General features: G+C 38.7%; 1 protein-coding gene across 1 annotated transcript in view; it reads left to right on the top strand.

Moving 5' to 3' along the window:
• Positions 1–15,025, top strand: part of plg (plasminogen) — a 62,900-nt gene extending 47,875 nt beyond the window's left edge. The window contains exons 13-19 of the mRNA XM_039748760.1: positions 4,887–4,980; positions 7,113–7,227; positions 10,299–10,373; positions 10,738–10,878; positions 10,957–11,063; positions 12,615–12,760; positions 14,249–15,025. Of these exons, the coding sequence (XP_039604694.1) occupies positions 4,887–4,980; positions 7,113–7,227; positions 10,299–10,373; positions 10,738–10,878; positions 10,957–11,063; positions 12,615–12,760; positions 14,249–14,410 (840 nt within the window). The 3' untranslated portion in view covers positions 14,411–15,025. The remainder of the gene's footprint in view (positions 1–4,886; positions 4,981–7,112; positions 7,228–10,298; positions 10,374–10,737; positions 10,879–10,956; positions 11,064–12,614; positions 12,761–14,248) is intronic.
• Positions 15,026–15,226: the final 201 nt, after the last annotated feature.

Below are 15,226 nucleotides of genomic sequence, written 5' to 3'. Positions count from 1 at the left end.
GCCCCCTTGTGGTCTGGAGGAGGCACAAGCCCTCCTCTGGTCCTCCTGGGGGCCCGGCCAGGGACCACAGTGCCCCACTGCTAGCGAAGACACGTGGGTCTGAGCGACACTTCCCGAAAGGGCAGCACGTCCCCAGAGAGGGTCCTACTATGTCCCCAGGGTCCAACACGGCACCCTGGGACATCTTACTTCGGCACCCCTCCAACGCCAACGTGCCCCTCTGGTCTGCACCGCTCTCGCCCCTGCCATCCCCACCAGCTGGGTCACCATCGGCCTCCCGGCGGGGAGCCCTCCCGCGGAGCGGCCCGTTCCAGGAGGGCAGGTCCCAAACAACGTTGGCTCCAGCGCTTGTCGGGGCTTCGGACCTGTGAAAAGAGAAAAAGGAGGGCCAGAAGCACTGCCAGGACAATCACCCCGAGCGTCCTGTCGGTCTCTGTACCGGCAGTGCTCTTGCCCCCCTCCGACAGCCCCTGACTTGCCTGCTTGAGTCCTCCGCCGCAGGTTCCATGCCCGTCCTCTCGCTGTCAGCGGGACCGCTCTCGCAGGCGGCTCGCCCAGCCGCCCAGGGAATTCCCTCTGCCTCCGCAGAGGACGGCCTTGCTCTGGACGCTCGCACCCAGCGAGACGCCCCTTCCTATCGGAGAAACCGGCATTCACCCCTCGGTTCCTCCTTCTTTTCTTGGACGCCTTGATGGTCTGGGTCTGAGCATGACAACAGCTCAAATCCAGCTCCGTCTGCGTCCCTGCAGAGCGACAGGAGACTGCCGCGGGCTTGGAGCGCAGGGCGCTAGGACCCAGGGCACTCATCAGCCCCTGTCCTACCAGCCCATGCGTGTTCGCTCTCCTCGCCCCTTTGGCCGTCTGCACCGCCGCGTCCGCTATTGGGGAATTGCCTACTTGTTGCCGGTCTTCCTTTAAACAGTCACGGCCGTGTTCAGCGAATCCCCCCTCATGCTGTACGGGGACGGCGTCACCTACCTTCCCCGCAGTACCCTGCTGGCCACAGGCTCCAGCGTCGCGCCGATCCTCCTTCTCATACGGCGTCTCTTCCGACACGACCACCTTCCCCTGCAGCTTCTCCAACTGGACAGCAAGAGCACTTAGCATCTGCAATAAAGGCAACTCGGCAGGCCGAAGGGTCTCCTCTGGCTCGCGCCGAGCCGCTGGTGGAAACAGAGAGACAGACGCCGGTGGGCTTACCCGTCCATCAGCACCACTCGTCGCCTGCCTCCTGTAGGCCACTCCCTCTGGCCCAATCGGGTCTCTTCTAGTCACGAGACTGGCGTTCCTTGGTCCTGCCTCTGTACCGTCATTGGCGGGCACAGAAGACACACCGGCCAATCCTGTGCCTGTCAGCGTGTGGGACATCCGGCCCGCGGCCATCTTGTCTCCCCTGCTCTGGGTGCGGTGACGTGCCTCCTCACAGCTTCGCAGCCTCCTCTGCTGCCAGCGTCGCGCTGCCGACAGCCCGTGGCCCGGCGTGCTCCTGCCACGGACGCGGATCCGGATCGTCCCTCCCTGTAGAAAACAAGGTACGTGCGACCCCGAAGGGCCGATTACTGCAGGGCAGGGCACTCACCTCCCGGATCCCGTCATGCCGAGGCCCCTGCCTCGGTGTGGCCTTCTGCGTCGCAACGGCAGCCTGGCTGTCCGTCCCGACAGCGCGACCCTCGGAGCCCGCTGCGCTCCGGCGACGCCCGTTCTTCCTCCGCACCCGGGGATGGCCATTCTGCGGTCCGGCGGCAGTCTTGGGGGTTAACTGCTCCCACGGGGTTGTGTACGGGCCGCTCCTGCAGCCAATGTTTGGGGTCCACTGCTGCGCCGGGCCGTCCACAGACATATTTGTTGTAAAAGCAGGTCCCCGTCTTGTACCAGACGGATCATCCTAACGACTACGCCACTGTGGACTGGGACCCGGACACAGGCAGACGGACAACATAATTCCACCACACACTATTTATTTTACAACTATTATATACAAATTTAACGTGCACACAAACCCCAGTGCCTCTTGCACAGATTCCCCCAATGTCCAGGCCACACAGTTTCTCTGCCTTTCTCTCGACCGCCTCCCGTCTTCTTGCGGATACACATTCTTTTTCTTCATGACTATATAGTCAGTTTCTAAATAAGCAAGCCCTAGCACTAGATTTTTTAACTCTTTGAGTTTTGATTATGTTTTTGGTCTTTGGTTTTGCTTGCACAGTCTCTTTTTCTTCTTGGTTATGCCATCTGTGCTGTTCTTAAATCTCAGGGATTTAATTTATAAAACTGCAAGTGAGTGTGAAAATAAACATACATCATTAAAGAAAATGTGTTTGAAAAAAAATTTAAACCCACATTTGTATGTAATTTACCTTTATAAATCACCTTGTAAATAACCATATGTGAACACACTTTGAACCACCCAGTTGCCACCCAGAAAAAAACAAATATAGAGCATAATAATGAACTTTGTACGTCAATGGCAACAACACATTAGAGGCAAAGAGCAAAAACTTTGAAGAGTGAGAGACAGATATTCTTGTCAATGAAGTAGAGGCATGAAAAGAACTTTTATTTGTTGGCCTAAACAAGTGCAAATACTTTAAATGGCATGATGTTACTGCTGCCATGAATGTAGTGAGCTTTACCAGACACACCTTGCCTGAAACAACATAGTAATAATAATAATATTAATAAAATGATTAATAATAATAATAGGGAACAACTTAATGGCAGAGTCGAAAAAGTGGATTGCTCATCAACAGCAAAGTGTGAGTGCAAAGGGGCAGAAAAAAGCATATATGCTCTCTCTCTCTGATTTAGACCTCTGGATAGTACCTGTAATTGAAGATGACCTATTATGTAGTATTATTCCAGATGTGCAGATGTGGCAAATGAGAGAGCTGCAGAAGAATCAGGTAAAACCTGTATGCCAGATTATGTGGCACAGCTCATGCAGTCAAGATAATGTAGACCTTCATTGACTAGTATAGGAGCCTCCAACCTGACATATATACAAACACCTGCATCTGATGAGTCCTGTGGTGTGCTCTACAACTGGGCATGCAACAGAATATGAATTCGTATAGCCCAGTTTTGGGCAATCTGTCTTTCTACAGGCTGGAGCAATTTAGCTTATAGTCAAAAGAGAATGGCTCTTGGAAAACTAAATCAGCTCACAAGCAACACCAATCATCATAGACAAAAAATTCCTGCCAATCCCTATGTTGTTGGTTCTCAGGATTAGAAACTAATGCAATCCCTTATTGTCAATAATTGCATTAAGTAATAACAAAGGTGTGATTCACTCCCAGTGTACAGAAAGCTATTATCTTATGCCCTACAACAAATGTATAGCCTAATGGTTTGACACAACATGGCTTATTTGGCACTGTTTGAAGACAATGCAAATGGTCATATACAAAGGGAATGAACTTTTAGATAGATAGATAGATAGATAGATAGATAGATAGATAGATAGATAGATAGATAGATAGATAGATAGATAGATCCCAAGGGGAAATTCACATGCTGCTGGCATATGTGAATTTCCCCTTAGTATGTGAATTTCCCCTTGGGATTAATAAAGTATCTATCTATCTATCTATCTATCTATCTATCTATCTATCTATCTATCTATCTATCTATCGGTTGTGTGAATTACACCTTTGTTATTACTTAATGCAATTGTTGACAATAAGGGATTGCATTAGTTTCTAATCCTGAGAAGCAACAACATGTAGCTGATATAAACTGAGGAAAACCAAAAAAGGTCTGTGCAAATATGAAGCATTTTCCCTCTCCTACAAGTCAATTAAAATAAAAGTCTACATTTATCTATATTCATATTCATAACTTTTGAGATTTCATGTTTGTCACATCAATGTACATAATAATAACAGCTCGGTGTCATGTAGTATTATATATATTATACATATTTTTTCTCTCTAATTCACTGTCGTAATCTTCTTTATTTATTTATTTATTTGGTTTGTACAATGTTATATACTGTATACCCTGCCGTTGAGCATGGGAAAGGCGCTATATAAAAAAAGGAATTATTATTTTATTATTATTATATACATGGCTGCATTTCCTGTCTTGATCAAGGGTGTCATCATTTTACAGTTTCTCTGAAATGTTGCACACACTTAGGTCATAGTTGCCATATATATGTATGCAACTTCTCCCATCATATTTTCATTTATAAATCGGATCCCTGATCTTTACTTTTCATTCACAATAATACCACGGGACTATGTCACACTGAGCATTTTAAAGAATTTGATGAAGTCCCCACATAACATTCTCTTCTCAAGACTAAAGAAGTATAATTACACCTCTCTGATTAATCAAGGGATGCCTTTGGTTTCTCTTTAAATAGCTTCAGTTGCTGTTATGTCTTCTTGTAGTGTGAGGATCAGAATGGTGCATAATGATCCAGAAATACCATCAATAATTCATTCCCAAATCTTTAACCATGTGGAGCATTTTCCTTTTTTCTAGACCGGTTGCTTCCCATTAACAAACCTGCAATTCAATTTATGTTATTTTAGAAGCTAATTCCTTCTAGCATCAAAATTAATCTTTGGTGTGGGACATAATGAAAGGCTTTTTGAAAATCTAAATGAATTATGTTGTACACTTTGCTCTTGCAAATCCACTTCTCAAGCAAATGTCTTGTTTGCTGGCTGAGTCTTTGAAAAGATTCCATTCTTACTGTTATTTTGCTCAAAATTCCTTTGATAAAATGAGGGTAGAACACTGAAGTTTCTCAACAAAAGTTCTCATGGCTAAAATTTCAGTTAGCCAAAGGATACGGTTTGTCAATAGCTGTAAAAACTGTCAATAAATGTTACGCTGCTGTGATATCTCTTTTTCTTCCTTGTTCTTTTTTGTAGTATTGTAGAAATCCAGATGGAGATGTGAATGGACCATGGTGCTACACAACTGATCCAGCTAGGAAATGGGATTACTGTCAAATTCCACAGTGTGGTAAATTTTCTTGTTAAAATTTTGCACTAACTTCATTAAAAAATATGTTTTATCGCTGATTTAGATTCCTTTCAGTTATGTCTGATCAAAACAAAAATCTCTGGGGACATGCGTAAACATCTAAAATAGTGGCAACCACATAACTATAAACAAAATAAATAATAAGCAGTGTATTAGGTATCCCTACTTAATTGCTAGGTGGTCCTATAGTTGCCCTTAAGTCAGCCTCTACTGGTCATTTCATAGACTTAAGTTTTTGAAAAATAGCACAGAGATGTTGACCCATGTCAAAATCCAAGGTGTACTTTAACTGTTGCCAAATCAGATATTCTTCCCACAGACAAATGAGTTCTTTAAGATATGGGGAACTGGTGATCATTATCTTACTGACAGAGCTCATTTCCAGTTTAATCAGTTTTCCGGCAAAAATGTTCATTCATAATATTTGGCATTCAAATATTACTCTAATATTAAGAGGTTAATGTCATAAAAACATACTCTACACCTTTACAGTACCATGTCCAGCCAGCATTACTGGCATCTGGCAGCTTTAATCCATTGACTCATGAGATTTTCTCAGGATCAGTGTGTATCAGAAAGAACTAGAACTCCTGTTAATGTTCCAGTTCATCAGTGTTCTTAAGGCCACATTTACCTCACCTTCTTGTTTCTCACTGACAACAGCAGAACTCAGTTGAAGTGTCCCTAGCTATAATCCTTCCATGACGTAGTACATACAACAAGTGCAATCTGAAATAGGTCTTTCAATACCACTGTTGTACTCGGTTGTTACTAACCTGGCAACATCCACTGGCCACATTCATTAATGATCTGTTTTATGGACACATTGACTAAATGTGTTTTAATACATTCTTGATGCATTTATGACACTGTCATAAATAACAAACTCCAGAAGGTTGTTATTCCCCAATCATTACAGCTTCTGGTGCCAATCATGATGCCTTCAAATCCACCTCTTCTTTCTTGTTTTCTTATGGCTGTCAAATCACCCAAAATACATTTTTGAATATTCATTTTTAAAATAAGTAAATATTTGAATGCTACATGTACATTTGTATTGTACATGCTTTTTAATATATTACCAGAGACATTAATATAGAATAAATAAAAAGATATTTAATTTCTTACTCAACGTGTACCTTCAACAACTTTCCTCAGTATCCACGTATGTCTGAAATTGTAGCCTTCAAACAAAAGTGACACTTAAAAATAAACCGCTTCTCTAAAATGGATTCTCTGCACATATATGATCAATGATAATATGAACTAGACACATTTTACACTGACTGTAATGCACATATGAAACTTATAGAATTAAATATCACATTGTAATGATCTTAATGTCATACTCACTACAATTATGTGTTTATATTTTTAAAAAATCTGCAAAACGTTCTTTTTGAGTGTCAGAAAACTCCTAGGTTGACAAACTTAACTCTAATTTAATATTTAATTAAACTGAGTTTCCTCCCTTTACAAATGTAGCAAAAATCAATACTGGAGACCTAAATGTTTTTTATCACTCCTCAAAGCTTTAAGCATTATTTGTAAAACTAATGGCTAAATAAAAATAAGACCGTGTGCAACACCATGTGTTGCCTGATGTAGCTAAACATGAAAATACTTTTTAAAATGTAACTTTTAAGCCTGTATAATATTAAAATAAAATTTCCAGAATGGGACAGTTATTTTTCATTGTCAATTATGAGAAAGAAAGACAGTTTTTGTTTGCTGTGATGGATGCTTAACAGTTTTAGATAAAGCAAAAAGCCTTTTACAATCAAATGTAATTTGTTGCCTAAGAATAACTGTTCTCAAATATGTTCAAGCTATATTTGAATACTGACATTCAATCTGTTGAATTATACACAGATACATTCCACTAGTATCTACCTCCCCCTTTGTACAGATGACATCACATATGATAATGTTACTTTTGTAGAAAGAGCAGGTGAACCTAATAAACTGGACAGTGGGGGCAAGTATCAATATTGGCAAACACATTTGATTTGTACTGTATTTAGAGTAAGTAGCTTATTGCTAATTAATTGTGAAGGTAAAAATGATAGTAAAATTTTTTTGAGCAAATTGGAAACATTTGTTTTTGACAGATTCCCAAGTGTGTGGAAACCCTTCTGTGAAACCAAGAAGATGTTTTGGTCGCATTGTGGGAGGTTGCATTTCAAATCCACACTCATGGCCTTGGCAAGCCAGTCTGCGTACAAGGTAAAACACATTAAAAAGTTCCAGCTTCATACACAGTTGGTCTCACAATGGGATCTTAGAATCTCATCTTGATTTTACCAGTATTTGGTTATCTTCTCATGCTCATGTTCACATTCAGTCATAAATAAGCAATGTGCATTGCTTAAAAAGCTGTATGCCAGTTGAGGCAAAAAAGAACTGCAAAGTCCCAAGATAATCTTTCCTAACAGTTCCCACACAAATTGTGTTGTCCACTGCTTCATTCGGACATTCTCCCATTTTCTCTCCTTTTGTATTTAACATCAGAAATACAGGTAATGCAGCACTACAAATTTTTTTTTTTCTGAGACGTGCTTTAGTTTAATTTTATACTTCAATGTCCAATTTGCACTGGATTTGTGAATTACCTTATTTCCACATTGTTCTTTTTAGTGCTGTTTTCGTCTATAAAATATGCAAGAAAAGTATGATTCTTACTTTCAGTTTAATTTATGGCTGTATGGTACTCTTCACAGTAGATGAGATCAGAGTTTCTGTGCTCCATTTGGCTTCCTGACAGCCACTGCTGTCAAGGCATGCCTTCACTTTCACTTGATTGAAGCTCTCACACTTTGTTGCGTCTGGATATTTTTTATTTAAGTTTATTTTTTCCTTGTTTGTTAATGACAGCTGATATTAAAGGTTTAATCACTACAGTAAGAATTTAAACATTCAGATATGAGACAAACAGAGCACCAGATTAGCAAGTCATGCCATCTTTATTGTGGATATAAAAACTAGGCCAGAAAGCTTAATGTGCATCATTAGTAAATTAATGAAAGCAATTGTTAAAAGATTGAGTATCACCTGTCATGAACAAGTATATTAGCAAATAATCAGCATGTGTGCAGATGCTAGAATTCTATTCTATTCTATTCAATTATTTTAGGTAAGGATTTTGATAAGGTATCAAATGAAAGGTTAATGATCAAGTGATCTTAACGTGAAATTCAAGATGCTGTTTGGAGATGGATGTACGTTAAAGGTGGAAGGGCAGAAAATCCAGGATATGCTATATTGTTACAGTGGAATCCAGACAACATAAGTCTATTCAATAAAAGCAAATTATTAACTACATCCTTACTAGTGCCTGTTACTTCTGTGAAATTATTAACTTCTTCATAAGTGTAAACTTCAGAGAAAAAGTAAGTGCAGAGTATTTGCTTCAAAAACATAAGCATTTTCTTCCTTTACAATTCCTTATACTCTTCACCTTTTTCTTTTACTACTAAACTATTGAAAAAATCTCATTGGGTCAATTATTGGTCTTTTCTGAATCATTTCTCTTCAAGTGCCCTTTATCTCTTCTCTCCTCGATTTATACAGTCGTTTTTTCCATTGTAATTTCACATTTACTCATTTACCTCCTTACCTCCTCCTTATTACTGATAAAGTACTGAGTTCTCTTTAATTTTTTTACTGCTTCTACATTTTGGAATAAACTTGTTCTGCATTATATCTCAAACACTTTCAAACCTGCCATACCTCTTTTTATCTCTCTTCACACTTGAAGGCCAATTTATTTTTTATGGTCTTTGCCACATTTAGTCCTACTAAAATTCAACTTAATTGTTTTTGTTTTTGAAAATGTATACCTAAATGCAGTGAAATGTATTATATAATAATCCCTAAATCCTAATAGTTCAAGCACATGTATTTCCTGACTCCTATTGTAATTATTACAGAACACTAAATCTAGACAGGTTTCCCTCTAGTGTTAGTGTTTTAACATACTGTATTAAAAACAGTTATTGATTACATCCAAAAACATCTGCTCCTTTGTTCTGCTATTTGTAAGACTAACCAGTTAATATTTGAGCAATTAAAATCCCTCATGACTCCCATGACTATAGCATAGCTGCTTGACTTTTTAATATTATTTAAAGGGTGTATATTGTAAATACTGTCTGCATTGAGAAGCTTAAAACAAACTCCTAATGGTTTCTAATCAAATACAAACATCCTCAATAAGCTGTGGCTTAAAAACTGACAGTCTCCCCTTACATATGTCATTTGCTCCAGAATGAACAATGACGACTGATCTAGCCCCACTCCAGTCAAAAGTCTGTCTACCCATCCAGTTAGGTTTCTTACCTGTTCACCCGAAAGGCAATACACTGTATGAGATTCACTGTCCTTGAAGCAAGCCGGCATTTTAGTCCCTCTAATGATTGCACCCTTCATTATTACTACTTGTCTGTTTCAGAGGACACCATCCAGTTCCACAAGGTCCTGAAAATGGTTAAAAACCTCATACTCATGGGTTGATGCCACTGGCCATTATGCACCTGTTGCCTTGACTTACACTTGACTGTGACCTACCTGTTTCTACATTTCAGATCTGATAGCACTTTGGAGGAGCACAATCTCTCCCTAATGGACACCTGGCATTATCTGTCAGTTCTTTACTACAACACAGGCTATCACCCTCCTCCTCAAGTTCAGTGACCTAGCATCTCACCAAATTCATCTTCTAGCAAGTCCAGTGTCATGCAGAACATGCATTGTATTGGCCTCATGATTATTTTTTTTTTTTGCATTTTAATTAAGCCCTTTTAAAATACATATAAAATAATTTATGAGTTTAACAAACCTAATAGCTTCTCTAAACCTCTGTATTTCTCTCAAGGCCACACACTTTCTACAGTTTGCTACTGACCACTTTGAGCCGCCAGCCAGTGTTTCTATCTCTCTTACACCTGTCTGTTTCACTAAGGATTCAACCATACCTTTCTTTCTAACTTAACACAGCTATCAATACTATCATTGCTTAATTGCCCTTCTTTTTTTCTTGTGCTTTTACCTCACATTCTTCCTAACACCAATGTTCATTGCCCTGCTGTGATGTATTGTAGTTATCTGGTATACCTTTATGTCTTTCCTTACTGTGAAAGCCAGTCATTTTTTTTAATTAACAGTTACAAAGCTGGCTAATTATTTACTTACTATGGTACTGCTGACTCAATTGTGCTTTACTGTCTTTATTTTGTTCTCTTATTAAAAACAAAAAACAATGACTATGAAAATCAACTTAACCAATGCTTTTATTTCAGTTTCCACATCCACTTCTGTGGAGGAACTCTGATTGACCCACAATGGATACTCACTGCTGCTCACTGTTTGGAAAGGTAAGCTTACCCAAGGAAATCTATACCATGGGTAACAGAGATCATCATAGACATTATCATAGATATATATGGAGGTCATCTGTAATGTGTCCCTCAATGGAGAATGATAAGTGGATAAAGCCATATTTCAGATAAATCATTTCTTCAGAAGAGAGGTAGTCTCTGTATTTATTAGATATTGAAGCAGCCCATCCATTCTACAGATAAGCTCCCACTGCCTTAATTTTACAAATGAAACTTAACCAAATTATTTACTAGTCCACTGCCTGTTTTGTTACCCATAACCTTCATTTCAGTGACTGTTTAAGGCTTACTCATTTTTTTCAGGTGATAATGTATTACTGTTTCATTCTGTTGTTTACAGATCCACAAGACCATCTGCATACAAAGTATATCTTGGCATACAAACTGAAAAAGCATTGGAGGACACTAAGCAGGTGTTTGATGTTGAGAAACTGGTTTTGGGGCCAAATGGAGTAGATATTGCTTTAATTAAATTAGCCAGGTAAACCTCAAGTTTGATGTTTTCAGCTCTGTTGACACCTTGAAATGACGAAAGATCAGCTAAACAATTTTATTTCAGACCTGCTATTATCAACAAAGCAGTCTTGCCAGCCTGCTTGCCGAAGAAGGACTATATGGTACCAACAGGAACAGAATGTTATGTGACTGGCTGGGGTGAAACAAAAGGTATGTGAATGTGGTCTTCCCTGGATGACAAACATGGATGTTTGAGGTAGCTTCTCTTCTGACAGTGTTATTTTACATTTATTTAATTTATCTTTTGATTTACCTTATTTACTCTTGTATTTAAATATTTAAAGACTCCCCAGAGCACATAATGTCTTCAAAGCATGCAGTACATGAACTAATGAAACTAAAGAGAGAAATGATTTCATTTGACCATTTATAAACATAAGTATTGTTTAAAGCAAATCCTGAGAAGATATTAACCATATCTGATTAGCATGATGAAATCATAGTAGAAATGGTGTGAGCAATACATGTCACCACAACTATAGTCTTAGAGCCTGAGTCCTGTATCATTGCCACATTGTTCAGTCTCTACAGTCTATGTATAGTCTACACCCTCTACTTCCTGGTCATACAGCAAAATATAGAAAACAACATAATTTGGTATACAATATAATGTACAGCATACACATTTCTTGATTGGAGAGATTCAGTAGTTTAAAGAGGAAATAATGAGACAATAGGATTTGGTTAAGGCTAATTTGTCATCACATGACTAGCTGGCACAGAAGCAATACAGGATTCATGCAGTAGAATCTTAAGTACCTCTGTACTTAAGACAAGTGATTACACAGAGAGCAAAGTGAGTAGGATGACCATCTGAATGAAGTTAAAATATAGTAACATTTCATTTAGTAAGAAAAACCTGAATTTATTAAAATTGTAGTTGAAATAAAAGTCTAAGAATTATTAGAATCCTTGGGAAAAAGAAGATGGAAATCCAGTTAAACTCTTATTGGAGTTCTAAAATAAGATTTTTGAAAAAGCTATTAAAGAAAACCTTAAAGATGAAAGAGCACCAGGCAATGCTTCCCAAGAGTTTTCATTGTAGTGGTTTTTCTAGATGTATTAGAATGAAAACATGGTTTTCTATACTAGGCAGAAAGGCATGCTGCATTATCATGGAAATTTACCTGTACTTTAATAGGGCTGCTTTACAGCACCCCACATGTACAGCTTTGCCAGCATGTGTACAGCTGCTTCAAGCAGAGTGACTTACTGGATTGGTACAAGTAGACCACATGGTTGTCTTCAGACCTGAGCTACACCTGTGTCTCTCACCAAAGCAAGGTGCACAATTCGCTGTGCTGCATTTTTTTTAATTCCTCTTTCCTTAGTCACTAAGCCCTGTGGGATTGTGGCAATCACTCACACCAGTTGCTCTTAAAACCACACCTTAAGTAAATTATCATGGAAATCTTGTGTTTGTTATTTTTGCTTCATCTAAAGTACAGCTACTGTTAGCTTTGTTGTTTGTATGAGTGTTAGGTATCTCTAATTTCTCTCAAAGAGGCTTACTAGTTCAGCATTAGCAGACCACATGGTTGTCTTCAGACCTAAGCTACACCTGTGCCAGTCACCAAAGCAAGTGTTTGCTCACTGTGCTAATCCCAATTGAAGATGTGTTGTGTCTACCATTTGCTTAGATTGATGTCTATGCATTGCATTTAACTAAGTTGTTTTTTTTTTTTTAACTTCTCGTTTTAGGTACTGGTGGTGATGGTTACCTTAAAGAAACAGGATTCCCAGTTATTGAGAACAAAGTATGCAATCGACCAGAATTTCTTGCAGGTCGTGTGAAGTCTTATGAAATGTGTGCTGGGACCATTGAAGGCGGTACTGACAGTTGCCAGGTAACAAATAATAGTAAAGTATACTATTCAAAAATTCTGATTAAGCCCTATACTCACATCAGCTTTTATGTGTCCACTGTGCACTGCTGCTTTTTTGTGGTTGGTTTCAGCTGGTGTGCTGCAATACTGGCAGTTTATCCTGAGTTCAGGAATTATTAATCAAAATTTATTATAAAAGTAACAGAGGCAGCAAGGTGGCTCAAAATACACAACAATAGTTTAAAATCTTGCTCTGTCATAGCCTGTATTAGCAAATTCTCATTTTTGTGCATGCTCCAGCCATTCACTATTCCAAACAGCATGCTACATTCAAACACATTCAGATTAGGTTGAATGTCAACTCTAACTAAAAGTGTGAATGAGCATGGATATTTATGTGAGCTCTGGCTCCTCTTGATTCTGTAAAAATAAGCTACAGCATATTCAGTGGATATACCTATAGTTAAAGTGATGATACTTAGAATTAGTTCTGTCATATTTGTGGTAAAATACCATTTATTGCATGTATACTTTGTCTTTAAAATGAGTAAATAATGAGCATTCCCCTGAGAATGATGTGTTTTTTTTCTGTTTTAAATGTAATATGTTGGTAAACATGTCTCTGTCTCTAGGTATTAATGATTTCCTTTTTAACTATTCCTCTTATGTGCTCATAAGTCATATGGTAAGGCCTGCTTTTCTGTTTGTTACAGAACTGCAATTTCTGTAGTAAAATCTTTTTATCTCATGAGTCATATAGTAAGGAGATCAGTTATGTTTATAATGGCTTCTCAATTTTTGGTACTCAAGTATAATGTATTATCCACTGTATACAAGTACAATTTTAAATCAACTCCATTACTTCTTAGTGATCTCTGCATCAATACTGGAAGCAAACTATAGTCTAAATTTTAAGGTTTTTTTTTTTTTAGTAGTTGCTGGCACAGTGGCGCAGTGGGTAGTGCTGTTGCCTCACAGTTAGGAGGCCAGGGTTCGCTTCCCAGGTCCTCCCTGTGTGGAGTTTGCATGTTCTCCATGTGGTTTCCTCCGTGTGCTCCAGTTTCCTCCCACAGTCCAAAGACATGCAGTTTAGGTGCATTGGCTATCCTAAATTGTGTATGTGTGCCCTGCGGTGGGCTGGTGCCCTCCCTGGGGTTTGTTGCTGGGATTGGCTCCAGCAGACCCCCGTGACCCTGTAGTTAGGATATAGCGGGTTGGATAATGGATGGATTTTAATAGTTTATTAGAAGTAGGATACTCAAAGTGAGACTCAAAGTGTCTTCATAATTTTTTTAACATTCCAGTTACGACTTTTGTCACACTTGCATTTTATAGCCGAGTAAAGTGGTGAGTAAAGAGAGTGAATGAATTACTGAGGATGGTCACAGATGTCATTATGACAAGAATTTAGTAGTGTGTGAAAATATATTTCAATCATGAACAACATTTAACTGTACTTCGTAAAGCTTATAACTCTTTTAACATTATTTATTTATCTTTTCTTCTTAGGGTGACAGCGGTGGTCCACTTGTTTGCAACATGGACACTGCCTTTGTTCTTCAGGGAGTGACATCCTGGGGCATAGGCTGCGCAAATGCCATGAAGCCAGGAGTCTATGTGCGAGTATCTAACTTTGTTGACTGGATTGATGCAACCATTAAAAAGAACTAGCAAAAAAGCAACTTAAAATTCTAGGATGCAAGTCCAAGGCCCTAATTTCATTATAAATTGTATATTGTAAATAAGGTCCACTTTGTTTAAGAGCACCTCTGAAAGAGTCACAGAGACCTTGGCAGTAACTTCCACGGTGTTGTTGTCCCTTCTTTTTTTCTTTTTGAAGTAGAAAGGCCTTTCTGTGTAGAAATGTGTCTACTGGAATTTTTTTTTTTACTTATTTAGTTATGGTGAGCATCTGAAATGTAAAAAAAAAGCTAACAAAAAGAGGGCCCACACATAATAAATAAAGAGGGAGATAAAATGACTATAAACTAAAAATCAAACAAAGCACAAGAAATTGGAAATTGATTAAGCAAAGAAATATTGTCCTACTTATTGTTAATACATTAATATTGTTGCCATGCTTGACCATGTTTCTGTGTTCAGTATGTTCTCATACAAATTCATTGATTTCAGTGACTCTTTTTGCACTACATAGACAGCACACATTTTTATCTTTAATGAAAATAGTAAAGTTTTCATTACATTTTTGAGGCCACAATCTGTTTTATATCAGCATTTAGTTCTTTGGACCTCTCAATGAATAAAGACATACTAAGAAATAAATTGTTAAATGTTATAATTTATTTATTAATTATGTAAGGTTTTATCAGGTAATTTGTCACTTGTGTAATAATTATTGTTAGGTTTGCTAATAGGTGCAGAGCAAGCAAGACACAATCAAAATTTAAAGGATCAGACAGGAGAATATTCAGAGCTAACTAAGACTTGTAGTCTGTGAAATGACTTACTAAAATGTTCACCCAAAGC

The sequence above is a fragment of the Polypterus senegalus genome, chromosome 3, assembly GCF_016835505.1.
Source record: "Polypterus senegalus isolate Bchr_013 chromosome 3, ASM1683550v1, whole genome shotgun sequence".
Lineage (NCBI taxonomy): Eukaryota > Metazoa > Chordata > Cladistia > Polypteriformes > Polypteridae > Polypterus > Polypterus senegalus.
This window is presented reverse-complemented; position numbering and strand designations above follow the sequence as displayed.